Genomic DNA, 25,009 nt, shown 5'->3' on the forward strand with positions numbered 1-25,009 from the left:
ACACAAGGTCATTGTAGTACGGTTTGATGTATTGCAAACAGTAAAAAACTTACTTGCTTTAGATACACATTAAAACTACAGGGAAATGTTCTATGGCTTAAAACAGCTAGTAATATTTTACAAAGTGAAGCAGCCATATACTATAGCACTTGTAACAGTAATAAAACCGTGAACTTGCAGCTAGAGGAAAACAATATCCAGGTAACAGGTGAACTTTGAGTCCTACTCACTGTCATTGACCAGGTTATTATTAATCTGTTAACTGTCATTAAAGCCATAAGGTCGTTTTGAAACAAGTTTTATATCTCATAAAACATCATGGGGGTCATAGTGCAGGATGTTATATGAATCTCTTTTTCCTAGTCATTGTGCTTTTACTTCTTCCATACAGTTTTTTTTCGCTGTTTCTCCAACTAACAATTTTAAATGGACTCTCGAGAGGCTCCATTAAGACTCCACTTTCACGATACTGTCCAGATCAATATTCACCCATCTTTGCAACCACGGTGGGATGACCCTCCTCCTGTCACCCACTGTAACAATACAACAGCTGCTATCCGTCGAAATGTTCCACCTCGATTACGAAGGAGGAATGAGACAGAAGAATTTCACCAGATCTTTCTGAGGGCAAAGCCTAAACTTCGTGGAGTAAGTACAAGTAGTTTCTTCATTTATTTTAGATATCTGCAGGCTCAGCCAAAACCTGTTTTTTTTTTTTATTTAGTTTGTGATGAACTGTGAAGGTGTTGGAATTTTTACTGCTTCTGTGATGTTCAGCTTTTACTGCTTTCTGTATTCCTACAGGGGAGATTTCCACACACTTCCTGAGCAAATATGGCTGCCCTCGTAACAGTATAGTTATACACAGAAACAAAGCTTGTAAAACATCAACATATATAGAAAAAGCTAAACACTTTTACATGTTTACCTACAACTTTTAATATTGGCATCATGATTTCAGCTTCACCTGATTGCTATGATATTTCTATACACTATAATTAAATATTTTACAGTACCCTTATGTGTCCTCGCTTTGAAGCTTTGTTGATCAATACAGCCTTAATGCGCCTGATGTGCATGAGCCTTTAGGGTGAAAATTATGCATGCATACAACATTCCGACTTTCCAGTTTTTGCATACCAATTATTTTTGTCCTTGAGAGCTATGCCCTACTAAATAAAGTAAAAATTCTCATCAAACCAAAAATAGTTATTATGTACTACAAATTCAATACATTTTGGATAAATAGACTCTTTTGAGTTTCCATCCCCACAACTTCATCCAATAAAATGTTTTAATCCTATTTGGTCGTCAATTATGGTGTACAGGAAATTAACATCACTTGTTATTATATAATCCTTCAGTCCATCAAGAATGCTGCTGCTAGACTCATCCACCTTACAAACCACACAGTGTCTGCTACCCCTTTCTGCCAATCCCTCTATTGGCTGCCACTTGCCCAACAAATTAAATTCAAAATACTAACAATAACTTACAAACATCTACAACTCTGCCCCAAGCTACATCACTAGCCTAGTCTCAAAATACCAACCTAATCGCCCTCTTCGTTCGTCCCAAGACCTCCTGCTCTCTAGCTCCCTCATCACCTCCTCCCATATCTGCCTCCAGGACTTCTCCAGAGCCTCGCCCATCCTCTGGAATTTGCTACCCCAATCTGTCAGACTGTCTCCAAATGTATCCACTTTTAGGCGATCCCTGAAAATGTTCCTCTTCAGAGAAGCCTATCCTGCCTCCATCTAACAACTGCACCATTTTATCCATTAGCGCATCCCCCACAGTTATTACCCTTTTGTATGACTTGACCCTCCCTCCTAGATTGTAAGCTCTAACGAGCAGGGCCCTCTGATTCCCCCTGTATTGAATTGTATTTTAATGTCTGCCCTAATGTTGTAAAGTGCTGCGTAAACTGTCAGCGCTGTACAAATCCTGTATAATAATAATAATCCCCTTGTTTCCATTCTACATTTTCTAATTCATTCTGTAAGACAATCTCAATAGCACCTTGCTTATCCCTCATTCAGCCTTGTGTTGGACTCCAGACACACAGAGAGTAGACCTGCTCTACTAAGCCCTGCCAGCTCATGATCCATTAAAAGTTCTGGAGTAGCCTGTAGAACTTCATTTCAAGGGCCTGGCACCAACAGCCTAGGATGCTGTCCCCTCCTTGGATTGCTACATTCCTCCAAGCCCTTTCTTAGCTCCATCATATGTGACCCCCTACTTGGTCTTATCTGGGGAGGATTCTACCACAGTTATGCAGGATTTCATGGGCCAAATTGCAACTTCGATTGTTGACTGTGACAGACCCAACCAGGACAAGGGCTTTTAGAGGGGACTGCAGGGTAGCCTCTTGCCTACTGACTATGGGCCCTTGCTTTTGAGGGGAGCTGTGTGCCTGGGGGAGGGGAGCTGTGTGCCTGGGGGACCTCTGGAGTGCTTTTGGTTTGAATTCGGGTGCATATCTCCCCAAAACACACAATTATGGGAACCTAGAACCTGGATACAGATTTGGGGCCTCTGTGCCCAAACTACCAATGACTGATTCAATCCCCCTATACTAAGAGACTCTAAGCAGACGATTATAATCAACTTAAAAACAACCTTATATTAAGTTGTCTTTCTCTCATTGTATAATTTCCCCATTGTGTGCCTCCTAGGTGTGAATTCCTGGTTTGTTTTACTTGGAATTATACTGTCACGTCTACCCCAATGCAGGTGGTCAGACACTTTAGCTGGCTACTGTGTTCTTCACCTATAGCAGCCCCCTTTCACACAAGGCAAGAAGGTCTACCGGTACTCAGTTGCCCCGAGGTCTTATACACAATGCTATAGTGCCTGGCCACCATGCCAGGGCAGGCGAAAACTGCACAAAGCAAACAGGTACTTGCAGTTAGCAGACAGGTAGCATGGTTCTATCACAGTTCAGGTAAAAGGCAGGCTGAGTTCAGGGAATGATCCAAAATCCGGTCCAAGGTCATACACAGGGAATCCAATCTAGCAGGCATACAGACAGGGGGCTTGATCGGGAATAGCACATGTATCACTCTCCATCATAAGCATGCAAGTGAGGGTTTAGGTGGCTTATAACAGGTTTGGTTTGCACCCAGAGATTGATCACATTAATCACCTTGCAGGTGGGCAGACAGACAAGGAGTGTACCATAGCCAAAACCCAGATGCTAGAATGAGGAGCCGGAGCACTAGATGCTTCTGACATATACATGCTCATCAAAAGAGCTGGTCACATTGGATTCTGTTCCATGTACTCCTTTGTAGGTGCCGGACTGTCTAGGTGGTAACTGTTGATTAGCTTACTGTTAATTAGATCACTGTTAGCTGTTGTCTGTTCCTTAGATGTGCTCATGACATTACTGTTTACATTGTTTATGATAATGTGATCAAGCTCTCACCTGATTTTGTGTGGTATATATTCTGTGTGAATTTTCAATAGATGGTTCTGTTTGCACCTAAGCTAGTGATGTCTAGTTCTTGGGTGCAATTCTCAGCTACAATACCTGGTTCCAGAGTGGAGGAAGCTGTATCTTGATGGAAGAATCGAGGTGGGATGCCAGGTGTTTCGTCACACTGACTCTGTGGTCCCAGAGACCATAAGCGTACCACAGCGCCTTCCCCTGCAGAATCATTATCTGATCTGCCTGCTGCCTTAGAGGCCTCTAAGCCTTCAGTTATGAAGTCTATCTGATGAAGAGTCTCTGAAATCTGTGCTGCATGAAGTTTCTTGAGGAGTTGCAGGCAGCTGCCATAGCTTCTAGATTTAGAGAGACCATCCTTCTATTAGTGCTGTTACCTAGGATGCTCTAGAGGTCCAAAGCCTACCATAACTTTTCCAATGCCCAGACATCCTCTACAAAGAGGGGGAAACTCATGTCTTCAGCTCCAAAACATTTTGCAACCCAATACCAGTTTGAGTTGCCATTTATTAAGTGGGCCATTTTTGCCTTTGATCCAAATGCAGTGTCATGCCCTAATTAAGCACTGACAAATCCTGTGGAGGATTCGCTGGTATTTAAGTGCCCCAAAGATATCTGGAGATTCTTTCCGAAACCTTTTCTTTGTCAGGCTCTGCCATTGAAGTGGTGCAAGTCTGTCAAACTTTAGTGAAATGGACGAAGCTTATGAGAAGGTATCTAGCTTATCACTACACTGATCCCTTATTTGTGTAACATTTAGAGCTCATTCCAGCAGCCCAAACAACTGTGTGGGCAAGTTAGTGGCTATATTCTCTCTTATTTCCCCAATATGTGTTTCCTATCAGTGAATATGAGAAACTGCTGCAAAGCAGGCATGTAAAAAAGCATTTAATGCACATGCCCTTTGTAGGACAATATCTCTTCAGAGCTACCTTGGACACCCTCTTTAAAGTGGTTGTAAACCCTTACAAACTACTTTGACCTACAGGTAAGCCTAGATTAAGGCTTAACTGTAGGTCCAAGAAATATCTCCTAAACCTATATGGTTTAGGAGATATTTGCCCGAAAACAGGCACCGCTGTCTACGGCGCATGCGCCGTAGACAGCGGCGTGCAGGCGCACTGAGCGCGGCATTCTCAACGATGGAGCTGCCGCGCGTGTCGGCTTCCGTGCGCACGAGCGGGAGTGACATCATCGTGGCTTCGCCGAATGACAGCGGCGGAGCTGCAAGACCCCACCAAGAAGATGGATGCGGCGGACTACAGGGGACAGCGGTGACTTCGCTGGCTCCTGTGTCAGGTAAGTGACACATAATGGACTACTATGCGATGCATAGTAGCCCATTATGCTTTGCCTTTGCAGGGAATGAAAGAGGAAGTAAACTCATCAGGGTTTACTTCCTCTTTAAGGACATTACAAGCTACAAGCTAGATTTCCGCTTTCAGCCTCCTCCTGTTTCAAGTATTTCAAAGTTCCTGTGTCACCATACAGATTAATACATTTCTATCAAGCTCTTGCAGACCTTCTAAATTGCCCAAGTTTCTGTGGTGGAAAAGTTTCAGGGATCACAAGCTTTTCACAGTTCCCAAACCAAAATGGGGAATTCACCCAATCCTGTATCTTAAGTTCCTAAATGTCTTAACCCTTTCATGACTAAGCCTATTTTCGGCATTTGGTGTTTACAAGTTAAAATCCATATTTTTTGCTAGAAAATTACTTGGAACCCCCAAACATTATATATATTTTTTTAGCAGAGACTCTAGAGAATAAAACTGCGATTGTTGCAATATTTTATGTCACACGGTATTTGCGCAGCGGTGTTTTAAACGCAACTTTTTGGGAAAAGGGACACTTTCATGAATTAAAAAAAAACAGTAAAATTAGCCCAATTTTTTTGCATAATGTGAAAGATAATGTTACGCCGAGTAAATAGATACCAAACATGTCACACTTTATAATCGCACGCACTTGTGGATTGACGACAAAGTACGGTACCTAAAAATCTCAATAGGCAACGCTTTAAAAAATGTTTACGGTTACCAGGTTAGCGTTACAGAGGAGGTCTAGTGCTAGAATTATTGCTCTCGCTCTGACGATTGCGGCGATACCTCACATGTGTGATTTGAACGCCGTTTACATACGCGGGCGCGACTTCCGTATGCGTTTTCTTTGCTTCGCGAGCTCGCGCTTTAAGATTTTTTTTTAATTTTTTTATTTATTTTAAAATGACTAAATTGTTTTAAAAAATAAATAAAAATTTTGATCACTTTTATTGCCGTCACAAGGAATGTAAACATCCCTTGTGACAGTAATAGGTGGTGACAGGTACTCTTTATGGAGGGATCGGGGGTCTAAAAGACCCCCCACCCCTCCTTTATACTTCAATGTATTCAGATCGCTGAAAACGGCGATTCTGAATAACGTATTTTTTTTAAAACCGGCGCCATTGGCAGCCGAGTAAATGGGAAGTGACGTCATGACGTCGCTTCCGTGTTTACTATGAGGAGACTGGAACGAAGCCGATTATGGCTTCGTTCCAGTTCCTCCCCAGTGGCTGGAGGCAGCGCAACTTGAATCGGTGCTCCCGATCGAACGGGAGCACCGGTAACAGCGGCGGGAGGCGGCGGGAGGGGGGGACGTCCCCTCCCGCTCCTCCGGCATAACAGCCGAGCGGCTTTTAGCCGCATCGGTTGTTATGGCTGGAAAGCCAATCGCCTGCTGAAGGAAACGGTACTGGGATGATGCCTGCAGGTGCGGGCATCATCCGGGTATACCCCCCGGAAGCCGAGTACGCAGATCTGCGTACGCTCGGCGGGAAAGGGTTAATTTAGATCCTAAATTCCACATTAGACATGTGCAATTCATTTAATTTCGAGTTTGTTTTTAATGAATTTCGACAAATTTGTTCATTCAAAAATATCCGAATTAACAAAAACCCATTTAACAAACTTTTCTGAATATTTGTAAATAAAAAAAATTTTAAATTAAAAAAAATGAAGCAATTAAAAAAAAAACGGAAATTTGGAAAAAAATTGAAATGCGGAAATTTGAAAAATCAGAAACTTAAAACCTGAAAATTTGAAAATCTGAAATAATAACTAACTAATAATAACTTAACTATTACTAGCTATTTATTTATAGGTATTGGAATTTCCTTTCAAATTTGGCTGTTCAAATAGAAATTAATCCGAAGGTACGAATTATCCAAAATAACGAATGGTGTATCTAAACAAATGGAATGCTCCGAAATAATAATTACAATATTAATAATTAAAACATTTTATTATTATTATTTATTATTAATTTGTTCCGTTCCATTTGTTTAGATGCGGCATTCGTTATTTTGGATAATTTGTAACTTTGGATAAATTCGTATTCGTTACGTTACGTTACGTTCACTTACAGCTAAATTTGAAAGGAAATTCCAATACCTATAATTTAATAGTTAGTAATAGTTAAGTTATTATTAGTTAGCTATTATTTCAGATTTTCCTTTTTTTTTAATTTACTATTTTTTTCAAATTTACGAATTGCGATCAGAACAAATGACATGAAAAAATAAAAATAAAAAAATGCATGAAACAAAAACTATTTTTTTTATGGCAGTGCACATGTCTATTGCACATGGTATACACCAGGTCTGACATAACCTCCCTCCATCTGGAAGTCTCTCTTTTTCTCTAGCACATCAATGATTTCTTTGCTGCGGTCCTCCATTTTGGCTTCCACACCCTGTTTGTTTACCAAGGTCCTGGCTTTTGTATTTTTCTTGTTGCAGCTCCCAGAGCATCCCTACTGTGGCATATCTTGACAGCCTTCTGTTGAAGGAACAGTTGGCACAAGTCCTAGCTGACAATGTGGCACAGACAGTTCAGACCTTAAAAAGGTTGGATCCTAAACCTGCAAAAGTCAGAAATTGCTTGGAGTATCTGGGACTTATCCTAGACACAGCTAAAGCCAAAGTTTTCTTTTCCCCATCGGATACTTCATATTCTCCGCTCCTAAATTTTGCATCTTCAGTTCATTAGTCACCTGACACTTCACTGCATGAGAGTCATGGGGCTGATGGTAGTTTCCTTCAAAGCAGGTCTATTCATCCAGTTCATCTTCAAACCACTACAACTCAACCTGTTGTCATTGTGGGACAAATACGTTCAGCCCTTTGACAAACCAACTTAGCTAACAATGGGGACCAGGTTGTTTCTGGCCTGATAGCTCAGAAATCCAGTTCTGGAGTTGGTAAAATCCTTTCTTCCAATTTATTGGAGGATTATTTCAACAGATGCCAGCCTGGCAGTTTGGGAAGGAATCCTAGACATCTTATCACCACAGGGAAATTGGAAACTGGAGGAATCCCATCACCTGATCAACATTCTGGATCTCTGGGTGATTTGGCTGTCACTACAATGCTGGATATCCTGACTTGTGAGTCACTGGACAGGAACCAAAAGTCTTCCCTTGGCAAAATAGGTAGGAAGGGTTCAGTCCTGGGCAGAACTTCATGTTCCAGTCTTATCAACTGGTTCATCAAGATGTGGACAATTGGTAGGCAAAATTTCTTAGCCGCTACTACCTGGACCCACGGGAATAGGTCCTACACCTAGAGGTGTTTTAGGATCTGTGTCACAGATGAGGACACTGGACATAGACATCTTGGCCTCCAGGTTCAACAAAAAACTGGACAGGTTTGCTTTTAGTTAGAGAGAGCCTCTGGGGGAAGCACTGAATGTTCAGGTGGCTCAGTGGAATCAGTACAACCAGATCTATGTCTTACCCCCTCTGGAGCTACTTCATCTGCTTTGAGATTGAGGGCATTCTAGTGATACGCAAAACTCAGGCCCAAGTGGATATGGTACCTCAACCTAATCAGGCAGATGTGCAGTGGGTTGCCATCCTCCTTGATTAAAACTTTTATATGGGGTGTCTCTCACGTGGCTTCAGTTTGGTTCTCTTGGTACTTAAACAACCCTCTGAACCTATCAGATCTTCCCCCTTTCCATGTTTACTCATAAGGTTGCTTTCCTTGTTACCATCAGCTCTGCAAGGCTCATGTTTTTTTTCCTTTCTACACTTACATAGGGATAAGGTGGTATTAAGGTCTAGAGCCTCTTTATTTTTTAAGGTGGACTTAAGGTCAACTTAACCAGCAGCACATTGTATTCCCATTATCTCCCCATCCCCAGTACATCAGGAGAAGATTTCCCTTTCTTGTTTAGAGAAAGTTTGTACTGTATGCAAATACCTTGCAGCAACTGCTTCCATTAGAAAGACCGGTTCTCTCTTTGTCATCCTTGATCATCCTCGTAAAGGAGAACCAGCTTCTTGTTCCACCAATTCTCAGTGGCAAAGACAGATTATCTATAGTCTAAGGAACAGTTTCCACCCTTTCCTGTGAAGGCACGCCCTACAGGATCAGTGAGTACCTCTTGAGCTTTTCTGCATCACACAACTGTTTCCCAGAATTGCAGGGCTGACACCTGGTCTTCGCTTCAGAAATTTTCTAGGTTTTACCAGATGGATATTCAAGTCATCTTATACCACCTTTGGACATAAGGTCCTTCAAGTAGCTCATTAAGCTGCAGGCAGTTCCTAGTTTTGCAAGTTTTTTATAGTGGTTCTGATGGCATCTTTTGTGTTGCCCACACCCCAGTTTGACTGTTTTTAGAAATCCCAATAATCTCTAAATACTTATAAAATTATATATATATAAAGCTCCAATCTTTAAACAAGAGTCCACTGATTATATATAGCAGCGCTCAAAACATGCAGAATCTTGTTCAGATGCCATTCATTTGTGCTCATGAAATAGTGGTGATACAGTCCAGCTCGTGATAAGAAGAAAGATAAAGACCAACTTCCACCTCACGTTCCACCTTTCGTGCTCTCAAAATAAGAGCCCCCCTTGGGGGTGCACTCACCAGAAAATCAAGAGTATATGAGCCTTCAGTATATCAAATAATTATATTCCTTGGTCGCTAGATGTCACCATAATGGGGAGGTCCGATGTTTTTCATAGAGGAAACAAGATTATACCGACATAGCGTAATATTGTTTAAACATCTTTATTAGAGCCCCCCATATAAATAAATATGCGTACCAAATACAGTAAAAACAATCGCATTTAAGTATGTGTCTTATCCCTTGTGATGAACCACCTTAGGTAACCGCGGACGTCCGCTCTGTGCGCTGGATTCACTTCCTGGTACCCTGGTTGTTCACGACTGAGTGTATGGAACGCACACGTCACTTCCGGTGTATGTTACGTCCTGACGCGCTTCGTCATTTCCGACTTCGTCCGAAGATAGAAAAGATAGATTCCATCCTGAAGTGCTTGTTTCTCAAAATCGATTTAGGGGGTGAAGATTCAGGATTAGGTGGAATTTTCTTGATGGTTTTTTCACAATGAAGACTTGGGAGTAAAATCCCAGACACCGCTACAACTGGGTCACCTGAGTGAGGACCCTCAAGTCCACCAGGTCCCCTATTAGAACAAAAAGTGCCTCTGCCTTTTCTCGATCTAGAGGGAGGCTTGTTACTAGGAACTTTGTGGGGGTAATTGATTCGAACTGCAATCTGTAACTGTTTTTGATCAAATCCAGGGTATACTAGTGTTGGTGTAGGAGATTGAGACCCACTGTGGGAGGAAGTTCCCCAATCTTCCTCCCTCTGTGGAACAGGAGTAATTGGGCCTGGTGGCTTTTTGAGGTGAATGGAATAATATACCTCCCCTTTCCTGCCCTTGTGCCCCATCCTAAGATTTCGAGGGTGACTATCTCTTTCCTGTTGGGCCTGTTGCCTTTGACCAAGAAAAAGCCTCCTGACGTTGGTCCTCTTTTTGCTCCCTGGGTATGCCTTCTTTTTTATCTGCTGTGCATTCTAAAGCCTCTTTGATGCTTGAATAAAATAGGTGATGAAAAGGGAAGGCTGCAAGGGCACAGTTTAGATGCAAAGTCTCCTGTCCACATTTTTAGCCTCAGGGCTCCTCCTGCAGAGTTCACCAAGGCAGAGAATCTGTCTGCTAATTTGAATGATTCTGCTGAGGCATCCACCAAGTGACCTACTGGCACAGCCGGTCCATGCCCAGCTCTTCATCCTCACTGTCCTCTTCATCTGTGTTCTATCTTGCATTACACCCACCATGCCTAGTTACCCACTCTACAAGGAAAGATGTCAGTTCTCCCTGACTTTGGAGGTCACCATTAGGCCTTTGGAGGTCGGGTATGCCACTACATTTGGCGCCCAATGTAGGGCAAAGCAACCAGCTACAGCGGGACTTTGTCTGGCTCTGTGGGAAGGTGGCAAGTAACATCTTTATTCTGCATAGACTGTATTATTATCCATTGCAACAATGTGGGGAAGAACCAATGTGTCTCATTGCTCATGGGAGAGTGTCAGCCTGGTCTTTTGTCACTTTACGTCAGTGCTGCAAGGGTTAAAGCAGACTCCATTAAAGTTTTGGTGTGCTGCAGGAGGAAGGAGGCGTCCATTGAAATTATCAGAGAACATGTGAACAAATCCGTTGGCAGGGGGAGGAGTTGCCACTCTGCAGAGGAGGAGAAGGAAGTGCTGCCACGTGCAACGCCATCACCCACTTAGGAGATACAGTGTGATTGTTGTATGGAGAAGTTGGAACTTCCACGGCGGATTGAAAGATGTGTGTCCCGAGTATTGGCACTGGTCTGAGTGGGTCAAAGGACACCCTGACCAGTGGCGGCCCGCCCATAGGGGGCGCCCGGGCGCCGCCCCCCCTCTCCCTGGGTGTAAAAAAAAAAAAAGTAAACCCATGTGACCAACCCATGTGACATCAACCCATGTGACACCGCCCCATTGTCCCTATATAAGTGGCAGCACAGCGCGTCCCTGGCATTCCGGCCAGGGAGATCGTCGAGGCAACATCTCCTGGAGAAGAAGGAGAAGAAGAAGAAGAAGAAGAAGAAGAAGAAGAAGAAGAAGAAGAAGAAGAAGAAGAAGAAGAAGAAGAAGAACGGGCGGCGGCGGCGGCGACGGCAGAAGACCGGGCCACCGCCTGTAAAAGAGCTATAAGAAGGCGCGGTGGCCCGGCAGAAGAACCGAAGAGGGGGAAAAGACCCCCGAAGTCGGGAGAAGAGGCCGGCGGCGAGGAAGAAAGCCGGACTCCTCCGCTAGTAAAAGAGCTACAAGAAGATAGCGGAGGAGTCCGGCGAGAAGACCCCCGAAGACGGAAGACCCCCGGAGCTGTGCAATAAAATATTTTAACCCTGTGTTGTGTTTTTTTTTTGTACTTTTTTTCACAGGTGAATGGGTAGGGGTACATTGTACCCCATACTCATTCACATAGGGTGGGGGGCCGGTATCCGGGGGCCCCCTTATTAAAGGGGGCTCCCGGATTCCGATAAGCCCCCCGCCCGCAGACCCCGACAACCAATGGCCAGGGTTGTCGGGAAGAGGCCCTTGTCCTCATCAACATGGGGACAAGGTGCTTTGGGGTGGGGGGGCCGCACGCCCCCCCTCCCCCAAGGCACCCCCCCATGTTGAGGGCACGCGGCCTGGTACGGCTCAGGAGGGGGGGGCACCCGCTCGTCCCCACCCCCTTTCCTGGCCGGCCGGGTAGCCTGCTCGGATAAGGGTCTGGTGTGGATCTGGGGGGGAACCCCACGCCGTTTTTTCGGCGTAGGGGGTTCCCCTTGGAATCCATACCAGACCTAAGGGCCTGGTATGCTCTCGGAGGGGGAACCCACGTCAAATTTTTTTTCCGATTACATAAGGGCGTGTTTTATGAGAAGTGGGAGGGGCCAAAATGGTGGGCGGGGTCATGATGGGCGGGGTCTGGCGCCCCCCCATCCAAAAACTTCACCAGCCGCCACTGACCCTGACTGACACCGGAGTACAGTATACACCCAAAGGTAGCCTTTCCTTGTACACTGCGGGAGGCTATGAAGCTCTTGGGCTGATCTGCGGGAAAAGTTTTCCGATTTGGCCGCACATTTGCGGCCTTGGGTCATCTGTGGATGCTGCGGGGAACCCTTGCTCGAAGTAGTCTCGACGGCCCAACCTCCGCGAACACTATATGCGGTCTGGCACAGGAATGTCACCATCCCAGTTGGGGACAGCATTGAGAGTCCCCCTGCTATCACCCGGCTTCAGCCGGATGGGGAACCCAATTATTGCCAGAGGTAAAGAGGAAGCAGTTGCCACTAAGGGACCACCCCTCCTATTATCAGAGGCTAAATTAAGGAAGCTTGAAGAAGTACCAGAACAGTCTTCTCACCAGCCAGGGATGGTGAAGAAGTGGGAAAGCTTCAGCAAGTGGCAAGCCAGGGAACCAGCGGGTTAGCGGGGGTGACACTTGAGGAGTATACAGCAGGCTGGCTATGGAAGAGCTCAGTATATTCAGTGACGACTGGGATCTGGAAGTCTAGTGAGAGACTTACTTGAAGATCTCTATTGACTGTTACAAGTTCAGTTACTATAGTAGACAGCGGTTCTACAAATAGAATGACTGCATTCGGCTGGAAGGCCTCAACCTGTATAGGTGCCTGCCTATTATTTGTCTCGGAGTCTACCAATTGACATTACATTTGCTTAAGGGTGTCCTCTCTCCCCCAGTTCTTGTTAAGAGACAATAAATCTCTTTTGTTCGCATTGAAAAAGTGACTGAAGCCCAATCATTCTATCTTGCATTACACCGGCCATGCCTAGTAACCCACTCTACAAGGAAGGATGCCAGCTCTCCCTGACTCTGGAGGTCACCATTAGGCCTTTGGAGGTTGGGATGCCGCTACATAATATCATATTCACTGTGGTAGATCAACTGAAAAAAATTATACTGTAATGGCTAACAGCTAAAAAGATATATCACAGTGATTAAACAATTGGAGGAATGAACCGCTACAATAAAACAGCAGAAAAACAAATGGTACTGTAGTATCTAAGCTGTAAGGATAACAGGCTGAAAAAAAGTAAATATTCAAAAATACGTGTGAGCCAGGTGCAGTGTGGTGTGGCAGTAAACACACAGAATCAGGGGTGAAAGAAGCTGTAGGGGCTGTGGCATAAAGAGGAACCGATTCCCCTCAGTTTTTTTCCTGCAGTTGTTGAAAGCCTGCTTCTCCTCTTCTCCCTCCCGCAGGCATTCAGCAGCTGTAGGAGAAAAATTGAGGGGATTGGTTTTTCTATTTGCTGCCGCTTCTACATATTCTTCTACATATTTTTGGTAAAAAAAAACAAAAAACATAGGGGATAGTTTTATGGCATTTTTATTGATAATTTTTTTTTTTTACTAGTAATGACAGCGATCAGAGATTTTTATCATGACTGGGACATTAAGGCGGACACATCGGAAAATTTTGACACATTTTTGGGACCATTGGCATTAATACAGCGATTAATGCTATAAAATTGCATTGATTACTGTAAAAATGTCACTGGCAGTGAAGGGGTTAACCACTAGGCGGCGCTGTAGGGGTTAAGTGTGTCCTAGGGAGTGATTCTAACTGTGGGGGGAGGGGCTGTATGTGACACATCATTGATCACCGCTCACGATTACAGGGAGCTCTGATCAGTGACAGTGTCATTAGGCAGAACAGGGAGATGCTTGTTTACATTAGCATTTCCCCATTCTTCCTGACCATGAGACGATCGTGGGTACGCCCACAGACATCGAGTCCACAGGGCCGGCGATCACGGAGCTCCTGGTGGGCGCACGTGTGCCCGCAAGCCGCCTCTTGAAGGGCAATGTACAGGTATGTTAATCTGCCTATACGTGCCCTTCGGTCGCAGTATATTTGCGTGAGGTCGGTCGCAAAGTGGTTAAATAGATGTTGTCTGACCCAAGATGATTGCTTGAGTCACATTGAGCGACAGCATCTAATTGGACAGCTGTTTCCTTTAGACTGCACTAAGTCATAAAGGAACCAAGTTGCTCTTAACCTCCTTCCCCGTCTGCATTTCTGCTTTGATTCAGCACCACCTGCAGTAGGGAGTACAGACGGCACCTGCCAACACCTCTTTCTTAAACCTGTACTGGGTAACCCTAACTAGGGGGAGGGGCCTATACCACAGTCAGCATCCAGTAGTATACTGCTCTAGTCCTTCGGCTGGCCAGCTTGTTGGGGCGCAAAACATTGTGTAGGAGCACTCAAGGTAGTGTCCCCTTAAAAGCTGAGGCATGCAATGACATAGGGGGTGATTTACTAAGACGAATGCACTGCATCAGTTCACACCTTAATTGGTGCGCCGGAAATGTCATTGATTGAACGTGTGAACCGGTGCACACAGACGATAATAAATATGTAAACTGCAACTGGTGCTAGGGTAACTGCAGCTTTCTCATTGATAATAGCGCATGCCCAATCCAATTGGTTAATTTCATCTCATTGGATGTGTCTTGTTAGGCAATTAATAGGTGTTCTCAGTGAATTAACCCTTTTGATGCTAATCTCATTGCAATTACTTCTAATATATCTTTGAAATTCGTTTTTTTTCTATTTGTACCCAAATCTTTCAATTCATTACAAAGAACAGAAAAGTGTTTCTAAACCCAATAAATTAATATTTTCCGATCTTGATTTTTAAAGGTGACCATACACTGCAATCAGTTAGATCTTAAAAAAAAAATTGATTTGGTGAAAGACCCTGTTTGATTTCCTATAATTTGAATTCATTGTTCAAGTGTGTCTTCCTATTACCTATTTTTCCAAAATGTACAGAGATTGGCCAATCAGATTGTATAGTGCATGACCATCTTAAGTGCCAAATTTGGAATGTAGATGTGCCATGACCCCCTTGTATTTTCCTATTGATATTTCTTGGGCATTATACAAGGCACATGAGAACCCACCTTTTTTCAAGACATGCTAGAGTGATCAGAAATCTTCAAACTACGGCTCTCCAGCTGTTGTGGAACTACACATCCCATGAAGCATTATAAAACTCTGACATTCACAGACATGACTGGGCATGATGGGAATTGTAGTTCCTGAACAACTGGAGGGCCATAGTTTGAAGACCCCTGTGCTAGACCATTATTATGCCTCCAGAATTGAGAGTGTGGCATCTACCAAAATTCTCTCTGCTGATGGACACAAGAATCTACATGTATAGACATATATTTGGGCAGCATGGTGGTGCAGTGGTTAGCACTTTCACCTAGCAGCAAAAAGGGTTGCTGGTTCGAATCCTGCCCTTGACAGTTTGCATGTTCTCCCTGTGCCTGCATGGGTTTCCTCCAGGTACTCTGGTTTCCTACTCAAAAAACATGCTGGTAGGTAAATAGGATCCTGTCTAAATTGGCCCTAATATGACTGAATGTGTGTTAGTAACCCACACAAACACCACAGTACCATCAAAAAAATAAAAAATTAATTTGCAAATAAGGATCATCTCTTCCTCAGAGAACAGTGAGCAGGGTATGGTGGTGGGAAGAAATTAGCAGCAGTACAAGCAACTTCCTGTAGGGGTGTGATGTCATTCCTGTGTGCTGTCCGCCACTTCCAGGAACCAGATATGTGCCATGGGCACATACCTATGCTCATACAGCACTTGCATATCTTGCATAGACAGCGGTCGCACATCTAGATGCATTTAGCTGCAGGAATCCATATTTGGATCTAAATTAATAGTAAAGTAGATGCAGATTTTCCAGGACTGGACTAACAAATGTTTATAGTGAAAGGCAACTGGTGTTTTCTATTACACAAGGTCTAAATGGGCCATTGACATGAATCACTAGGGATGAGCCGAACACCCCCCTGGTTCGGTTCGCACCAGAACTTTCGAACGGACCCCAAATTCGTACGAACTTTAGAACCCCATTGAAGTCTATGGGACTCGAACGTTCGAAATTAAAAGTGCTAATTTTAACGGCTAATATGCAAGATACTGTCCTAAAAAGGGTTTGGGGACCTGGCTCCTGCTCCAGGGGACATGGGTCAATGCCTAAAATGTTTTTAAAAATGGCCGTTTTGGCGGGAGCACTGATTTTAATGACGATTAAAGTGAAAAAAAAGTGAAATATTCCTTTAAATATGGTGCCTGGGGGGTGTCTGTAGTATGCCTGTGAAGTGCCACGTGTTTCCTGTGTTTAGAACAGTCCCTGCACAAAATGACATTAAACGGAAATAACATCATTTAAAACTGCTTGCGGTTTTAATGTTATATCTGGTTCCTGCAATATGGTTGAAAATCATTGAGAAAAATGGCATGGGTAGCCCTCCCTGCCCATTACCAGCCCCTTTGGGTCTTGTACGCATATTAATTGTTGAACAGTGGTAGAAAAATTGACCTTTGGTGGTTGTTGTGCTGGTGCCACAACACTATAAGTCCTCACAGTTACTCTGGGTGGGCACAGGAACGGGCCCTCCTGTGAAATATTATATCAAGAATTATAATTACATGTCCCTGTTAAACAGGGGCAGAAAAATTGGGCCTTAGGCACTGGTGCTGGTGCCACCACACTGCAACCTCTCCCCTATACTCTAGTTTTATTGCAGGAATTAGCCCTGCTGCTAAACATTGCATCAAAAATTGTACTTAAACGCCCCTGTTAAACAGGGGTAGAAAAATTGGGCCTTAGGCACTGGTGCTGGTGCCACGACACTGCAACCTCTCCCATATACTCTTGTTTTATTGCAGGAATTAGCCCTGCTGCAAAGCATTGCATCAAAAATTGTAATTAAACACCCCTGTTAAACAGGGGCAGAAAAATTGGGCTGATGGCATCACCCAGAACCAGAAATGTTCTTCTAACATATCAGCGGAGGAGCAAGAGGATAGACAATCAACATAACAGGACAGTCACTCAGCATCAGCATAGGCAGTCTTGAAGGGATGTGATATTTCAAAAAAAATTATTCGGTTACATCAGCTTCAGGTGCTTGGTAGCTGTGGGTGATCCAAGACTGATTCATCTTGATGAAGGTCAGTCGATCAACTGATTCGGTGGACAGGCGCACCCTGTGATCGGTAACAAAGCCACCAGCAGCACTGAAGGTGCGTTCCAAAAGAACGCTGGATGCAGGACAGGCCAGTAGCTCAATTGCATACTGTGCAAGCTCTGACCAGTGATCCATCCTCAAGACCCAGTAAGCCAGAGGATTTTGGTGGGAAAGGTGTCCAAGTCTGACCTTGCCCCTAGGTATTCCTGCACCATGTAAATCAGACGCTGGCGATGGTTGCTGGAACCGTTCATACCTTGGGGCTGCGGACTAAAAAATTGTCTGAAAGCATCAGTCAGACGGCCAATTTCTCCACCGCTCCTTCTGACCGATGCCTCAGCAACACGTTGTCCAGGACCAGGAGTTTGTAACCTCCCAGTCTCTGGGAACGCGTTGCACAGACCTTTCTTCAAGGCCTCCCGGAGATGTCTCATCCTCTGCTCCCTCTGCGATGGCAAGATAAGGTCGGCAACCTTACCCTTGTCCCGTGGATCAAGGAGAGTGGCCAGCCAGTAATGGTCCCTCTCCTTGATCCGAAGAATACGAGGATCCTTCCGCAGGCTTTGCAGGATCAGGGGGGCCATGCAGCGTAGGTTAGCTGAGGCATTCGGTCCGGAGTCCTCTGGGTCACTAAGGACAACATGATCTGCAGCTACCTCCTCCCAGCCACGTACAAGTCCACGTGTTTCTTGGGACTGTAAATCATCCCTACAAGACTGCTGCTGCTGATGCTGAGTGTCAGCCTCCACCTCCATGCTGACACAATCATCCTCTTCCTCCTCTTCCTCCTCCTCATCCTCTTCCTGTGTGATGGGTGGCACAGCAGGAACACTGTCTGGATAAAGGGGGCCTTGAGAGGCAAGGAAGTCCTCCTCTTCCTGCCTCTGTTCTGCCTCAAGTGCCCTGTCCATTATTCCATGCAGCGTATGCTCCAAGAGGTGGACAAGAGGTACAGTGTCACTGATGCATGCACTGTCATTGCTCACCATCCTTGTGGCCTCCTCAAACGGTGACAGGACAATGCATGCATCCCTGATCATGCCCCACTGGCGTGGTGAGAAAAAGTGAGCTCCCCTGACCCTGTCCTGGTGCCGTAGTCGCACAGGTACTCATTGATGGCCCTCTGCTGCGTGTGCAGCCGCTGCAGCATGGCCAACATTGAGTTCCACCTGGTGGGCATGTCACATATAAGGCGGTTCTTGGGCAGGTTCAACTCCTTTTGGAGCTCAGCCAGCCGAGCACAGGCATTAAATGATCGGCGGAAATGCACACAGACTTTCCTGGCCTGCTTCAGGACATCCTGTAAGCCAGGGTACCTGCCCAAGAACCGCTGCACCACCAGGTTAAGGACATGAGCTACACAGGACACATGGGTCAGTTGTCCCTGTCGGAGGGTGGAGAGGAGGTTGGTGCCATTATCACAAACCACCATTCCTGGCTTAAGCTGGCGTGACGTCAACCACCTCTCGGCCTGCCCTTGCAGAGCTGACAAAACATCCGCCCCAGTGTGGCTCCTGTCCCCCAAACAAACCAGCGCAAGCACGGCATGGCATTGTTTTGCCTGCGTACTTGCGTAGCCCCTGGAACGCCTACGGAGCACTGCTGGTTCTGAGGACAGAGCACTGGAAGAGGCCATGGAGGAAGAAGAAGAGGAGGGGGTTGAGGAGAGAGGTGTGTCCCAACCAATAGTAGCATTTTGGAGGCATGGTGGCGGAACAACCTCCAACACTACTGCACCTTGTCCTGCATCCTTCCCAGCTGCCAGAAGAGTGACCCAATGGGCCGTGAAAGACAGGTAACGTCCCTGTCCATGCCTGCTGGACCATGAGTCAGCGGTAATATGCACCTTACCGCTGACTGCCCTGTCCAGCGAGGCAAGGACATTGCCTTCCACATGCCGGTAGAGAGCCGGAATCGCCTTCCGTGAGAAAAAGTGGCGTTTGGGGACCTGCCACTGAGGAATCGCACATTGTACAAACTCACGGAAGGGGGCCGAGTCTACCAACTGAAAAGGCAGCAGTTGAAGTGCTAGCAATTTAGCCAAGCTAGCATTCAACCACTGGGCATGTGGATGGCTGGGAGTGAACTTCTTTCGCTGGTCCAGCAGCTGGGGCAGGGACATTTGCCTGCTATAATCGGACGTGGGTGTACTGCTAGCAGAGTGAAGCACTTGGCTGTGACACACCTAATTCTACACCTTCATTCCTCTCAGAGCAGGTTTCAGAGAGGACTGAAGGTCTAGTGGGGTTGGAGATGCCAGCTGATGAGGAGCAAGGAGAGGTCCGCTTTGTTCTTTGGTGTGGGTCTTTGAGGCACGCTTGCCAACGAGCTGCATGGCAGGTCAACATATGTCTGGTCAAGCATGTGGTGCCCAAGCGGCTGATGTTTTGGCCACGCGAGATACGCTTGAGACATATGTTGCAAATAGCAGCGGTGTGATCTGATGCACTCGTCTCAAAAAAGGCCCACACCAAAGAACTTCTAGAATAACGCGCAGAGGCAGCGCCCTGCACAGGCGGAGCTCTGCGGTGTGATTCAGTCGGTGTGCTGCCCCTAAGCTGGCCCCCGGAGGGCATCCTGCCTCGTTGGACATGTGCCTCCTCCTCTCTCCTACCAGGCACCCACGTAGAGTCAGTGCCCTCATCATCCCCTCCCTCTTCATCGCTGTAGCAAACCTGGCAATATGCTGCAGCTTGTGGAACATGACTGCCAGATTGCTGTCCTTCTTGAGCATCCTCTCTCTCTGCATTCACTCTACTGCCTTCCTCTAGCTGAGTGTCATCATCAGAGCCTACAAAACACTGGGCATCCTCCTGGAGCATGTACCCAACACTGTGCTCAAAGAGTTCAGGAGACTCCTCAGGAGGACATGGTGAGTCTAGGGAAGGAGTCACTGATGATGACATTGAGAGGAGGGAAGACGATGCGTTGGCAGCTGCTTTGCTATTACCCTGAGACTGGGTGAGAGAGGATGAGGAGGATGAAGAGGGCTTATTCATCCACTCTACCAAGTCGTTGGCATGTTGCGGTTCAACATGTCCAGCTGCCGAAAAGAAGGACAAGCGTGTCCCATGGCCACGTGCTGATGACAATGCACCGCGTCCACGACCAGCACTGTTGTCTCTAGACACAGAGCCTGCTTGGCCTCTTTTATCGGCTCGTGCCTGTCTGCCTCTCCTTGCTGGTCTTCCAGACATCGTAATGGCCTGAAGGGAGTTGGGTAAAACAGCAATTGGGTAGTGTATATTGTGCTGGAGGCACACAACACCCACTAACTCCTGCAGATGCCTTTATTATAGAACACCAGAGATAAAGGGGTATACTGTAATGGAGTCACACAACACCTACTAAGCCCTGCAGATGGCTCTATTAGAGAACAGCAATAAAGGGTAGATACAGGTGTATATTGTGCTGGAGGCACAAAACACCCACTAACTCCTGCAGATGCCTTTATTATAGAACACCAGAGATAAAGTGGTATATACAGATGTATACTGTGCTGTGCTGGAGGCACACACAACTTCCAATAACTCATGCAGATGGCAGATGGTTCAAATAGAGAAGAGCTATGTAGGTGGATATAGCGGTGTGTACTGGGTACAGAGCACGCAGACAGCACGCACAAGCTCCTAACACTACTGACTGCAAGCTCTATTATAAAAGATAGATCACTAGCTATATAGGTGAGGTGAATATAGCGGTGTATACTGCGGTCAGGGCACGCAGACAACAACCACTACAGAAGAGCAAGATCGAAAATCGGCCGATAACGATCGGTGTATACTGTGTTGAAGGTACACAGAACACCCACTAACTGCTTCAAACGCCAACACACTATACAAGGCCGCCGCGCTGGCGGCCTTATATAGTGTGGGTCGTGTACTACACAGCCTGAGCTATGATTGGCCACAGGCATCCTGCCTGTGGCCAATCATGGCTTTCCTCGCTGCTGGCACTGTGATTGGCCAAGCATGCGGGGTCGCAGTGCATGCTTGGCCAATCATGAGCCAGCAATGCACTGTGATGACGCGAACGGCCCATAATGTTCGGAATTCGCCGAATGGGCGAACAGCCGATGTTCGAGTCGAACGTATGTTCGACTCGAACACAAAGCTCATCCCTATGCATCACAGTTAAACTAACGTGTCTTTGCAAAGTTCAACTAAATTAAATCCCAAATTTTGACACTTTCTCCTTCAAATTTATGCACTTCCTGTCACATAGGCAAACGGGACGTGAGGGTAAAACCCTACCAATGTTTTTTCTTGGGGAAAGGAAGGAAGGTAAATTGCAGTCTAGCATTTTGCTCTGTACAACCCAAATTATTAGGTATCTTGGACTTTGGGGTTTATTTACTAAAGGCAAATCCACTTTGCACTACAAGTGCACTTGGAAGTGCAGTTGCTGGAGATCCGAGGGGGACATGCAAGGAAAATATAAAAACCCCATCTTTGCTTCTACATTATTGGATGTTAAAATCCCCAGTGCTTCCCCTCAGATTTTCAGCGACTATACTTGTATTGCAGAGTGGATTTTCCTTTAATAAACCCAAAAATACCTAATAATTTGGGGTGTACACAACAAAGTGTTAGAGTGCAATTTGCCTAATGGGGACACTAGTTAGATTGACCCATGTCCACAAGGAAAGACATTGGTAGGGTTTTACCCTCACTTCCTGTTTGACTATGTGACAGGAAGTGAAGCCAATTTTAAGAAAAAGGATACAAAGCTCAACCTAAAAAAGACAAGCAGGGTTTTTAACACTTGGTTTCCCTCAAATGCCCACAATTAAAATAAGATAGTCTTGAGCTAGATTTTAGCACAGTGCTCTAAATCAGTGCTTTTCAACCCCGTCGTCAAGTACCCCCCGACAGGCCATGTTTGCAGGTTTACCTTCATCTTGCCCAGTTGTTTTAAATCACAGTCAATGGCTTTGTATTTTGAACAGGTATTTTAGCTAAAAGAAATTCACAAAACATGTCCTGTCTACTTGAGGACCGAGGCTGAGAACCATTGTGCTAAAATGGAAAATGGAATACTTACTGCTCTGTAATTTTCCTTTCCTGGTGCCTTATCCATGGCAGCATATGCACAATCCAAGCATATGCTACCGTGAAGGCACTTTTAGACAAATCACACCTTTTTTTGATTTGCCATGCCAATCAGTCTAGTTAAGCTGCAGCTGGGAAATCTGTTGCATGAAAAGTAACAAAACACATAACATAAAAATTTGCTACAAATTTTATTGGTCAACAAAAGAAGACTTGGAAAAGAGCAAGGAAAGCAAAAAACAAACACATGTATGTTAAATTTGAGACACTAATTGAGGCCTGACCATTTTGTACTGGAAATTAACAGGAATAAGCACTTCAATAGTGGGCCTATTCATGTAAAAATCATATTTTTTTTGCTAGAAAATTACTCAGAACCCCCAAACATTATATATGTTTTTTAGCAGACACCATAGGGAATAAAATGTCAGTCATTGCAACTTTTTATCTCACAGGGTATTTGTGCAATAATTTTTAAAATGCCTTTTTGGAAAAAAAACGGTTTCATGAGTTAAAAAAATAACAAAACAGTAAAGTTAGCCCAATGTTTTTGTATAATATGAAAGATGATATTACACTGAGTAAATAGATACCTAACATGTCACTCTTTAAAATTGCGAACAATCATGTAATGGCGCCAAACTTCATTACTTAAAAATCTCCATAGGCGATGCTTTATTTTTTATTACAGGTTACCAGTTTAGAGTTACAGAGGAGGTCCAGTGCTAGAATTGTTGCACATGCTGTAACGCATGTGGCGATACCTCACATGTGTGGTTTGATCGGCATTTACATATGCGGGCAGGACTTACGTGTGCATTCGCTTCTGAGCACGAGCTACCGGGGACAGGGGTGTTTTGCAATTTTTTTATTATTATTATTTATTTTTTATTTTACTTATTTTTTTTAATTTTTACACTTTTTTTGATCACTTTTATTCCTATTACAAGGAATGTAAACATCCCTTGTAATAGGAATCTATGTGACAGGTCCTCTTTATGGAGAGATGTGGGGGTCAATAAGATCCCACATCTCTCCTCCAGGCTGGAAAGGATGAGATTGGGAAAGAAAAATTAACAGATTTCATGCTGACAGCTACGGCTTTGTTTATTTACGGGTACCCGGGCTGCAGACAGGGGGCTTTTCGGAATGTGGCAAGTCCCTTTAAACTAGTTTGTACAAGGTGGTTTGTGGTTGGTATTGGGCTGAGCCCAACATGCCCCAAAGGCAGCCAGCTATGTTGAGTGCATGTGGCTTGCATGACTCAGGAGGGGGTTGGGTGATTGCTCTTATAAATCCTTGCCTAGCTGGCCCTGTTGTATGTCCTGAAAAAATATGTGGTTTGGATTGGTGAAGGCAGCTCAGAGCCTTTTGAGAATGGAGTTGAGTGTGGAGTTCCGCTTTAAAAGCAAAAGCTAGCCCAGGGAAATCAAAGGTGTTAGAGGGGGAGAAAAGAGCATTGGAGAATGGAGTGTGGAGTCCCCCTTTAAAAGCAAAAGCTAACACAAGGAAATCATATAAAGAGCTGCGCCAATAGCACTAAATAATAAAAATAACTATATACATATAACTATGCAGAGAACATATGGCATAGATGTCTATTGCCAAAAGTGGTCACTAAACATGCGTATAGTGTTCACAAAAAGATATATGCATCAATTTAAATAATGTATGAAAAATAGAGACCATACATAAAAATAAAAATAAACATAAAAATTGTTATAAATTAAAGTCCATTAAGATGTTCCAATATTCCAAGCGATCAGCATATCACCACAGTGATCACACACACACTCCGAGATTCTGTGCCCGTCACCAGATAACCATTGATAACGTCATCTATGACGAAACGCGCCTGGGAAGGTACGCAGTGACGCCACCACGCTCTACGAGGGGAGGACGGGACGCTTGTTTGTATGCCGGCCGACGTAGTTTGTTCTGTTCTAATGCCTAACAGAAAGCTGTTATATGTAAGTGCGATTCTTTTACTTTAATAAATTTTCTGACGTTTTTACGCTATGGAGGCATTTCTTTTTCTTTAACGGTGTTGCTGATGATATATCCATTGGAGCTCCAAAGACTGGGATTTGGCCATTTATCTACATTGGGGGTTATCTGGATGCAGGAGCCTTGATTGATGCTTTAACCTCTCTGCTTCGAATTAAATACCATTAAGGCTGTAATTGTTCATTCATCTGGTAAGCGCATCACTTATCTGGTGACGGGCACAGAATCTCGGAGTGTGTGTGTGATCACTGTGGTGATATGCTGATCGCTTGGAATATTGGAACATCTTAATGGACTTTAATTTATAACAATTTTTATGTTTATTTTTATTTTTATGTATGGTCTCTATTTTTCATACATTATTTAAATTGATGCATATATCTTTTTGTGAACACTATACGCATGTTTAGTGACCACTTTTGGCAATAGACATCTATGCCATATGTTCTCTGCATAGTTATATGTATATAGTTATTTTTATTATTTAGTGCTATTGGCGCAGCTCTTTTTATCTTTCTTTGCATTTGTGTGTTTGTATCCCACTTTGAGCTGCTGCATATTATTTATGTTTAGTATAATTTTTAATT

The 25,009-nt window shown here is 44.6% G+C and overlaps 1 protein-coding gene across 2 annotated transcripts in view; it reads left to right on the plus strand.

Moving 5' to 3' along the window:
• The first annotated feature begins 299 nt into the window (after positions 1-299).
• LOC143930417 (uncharacterized) overlaps positions 300-25,009 on the plus strand; it is a 159,507-nt gene continuing 134,797 nt past the window's right edge. For both annotated transcript variants that reach the window (XM_077454722.1, XM_077454723.1), the window contains exon 1: positions 300-648. In XM_077454722.1, coding sequence (XP_077310848.1) covers positions 427-648 — 222 coding nt within the window. In that variant the 5' untranslated portion in view covers positions 300-426. The remainder of the gene's footprint in view (positions 649-25,009) is intronic.

The sequence above is a fragment of the Lithobates pipiens genome, unplaced genomic scaffold (assembly GCF_037356315.1).
Source record: "Lithobates pipiens isolate NorthernLeopardFrog02 unplaced genomic scaffold, aLitPip1_a1.2 Scaffold_25, whole genome shotgun sequence".
In the NCBI taxonomy this organism is placed as follows: domain Eukaryota; kingdom Metazoa; phylum Chordata; class Amphibia; order Anura; family Ranidae; genus Lithobates; species Lithobates pipiens.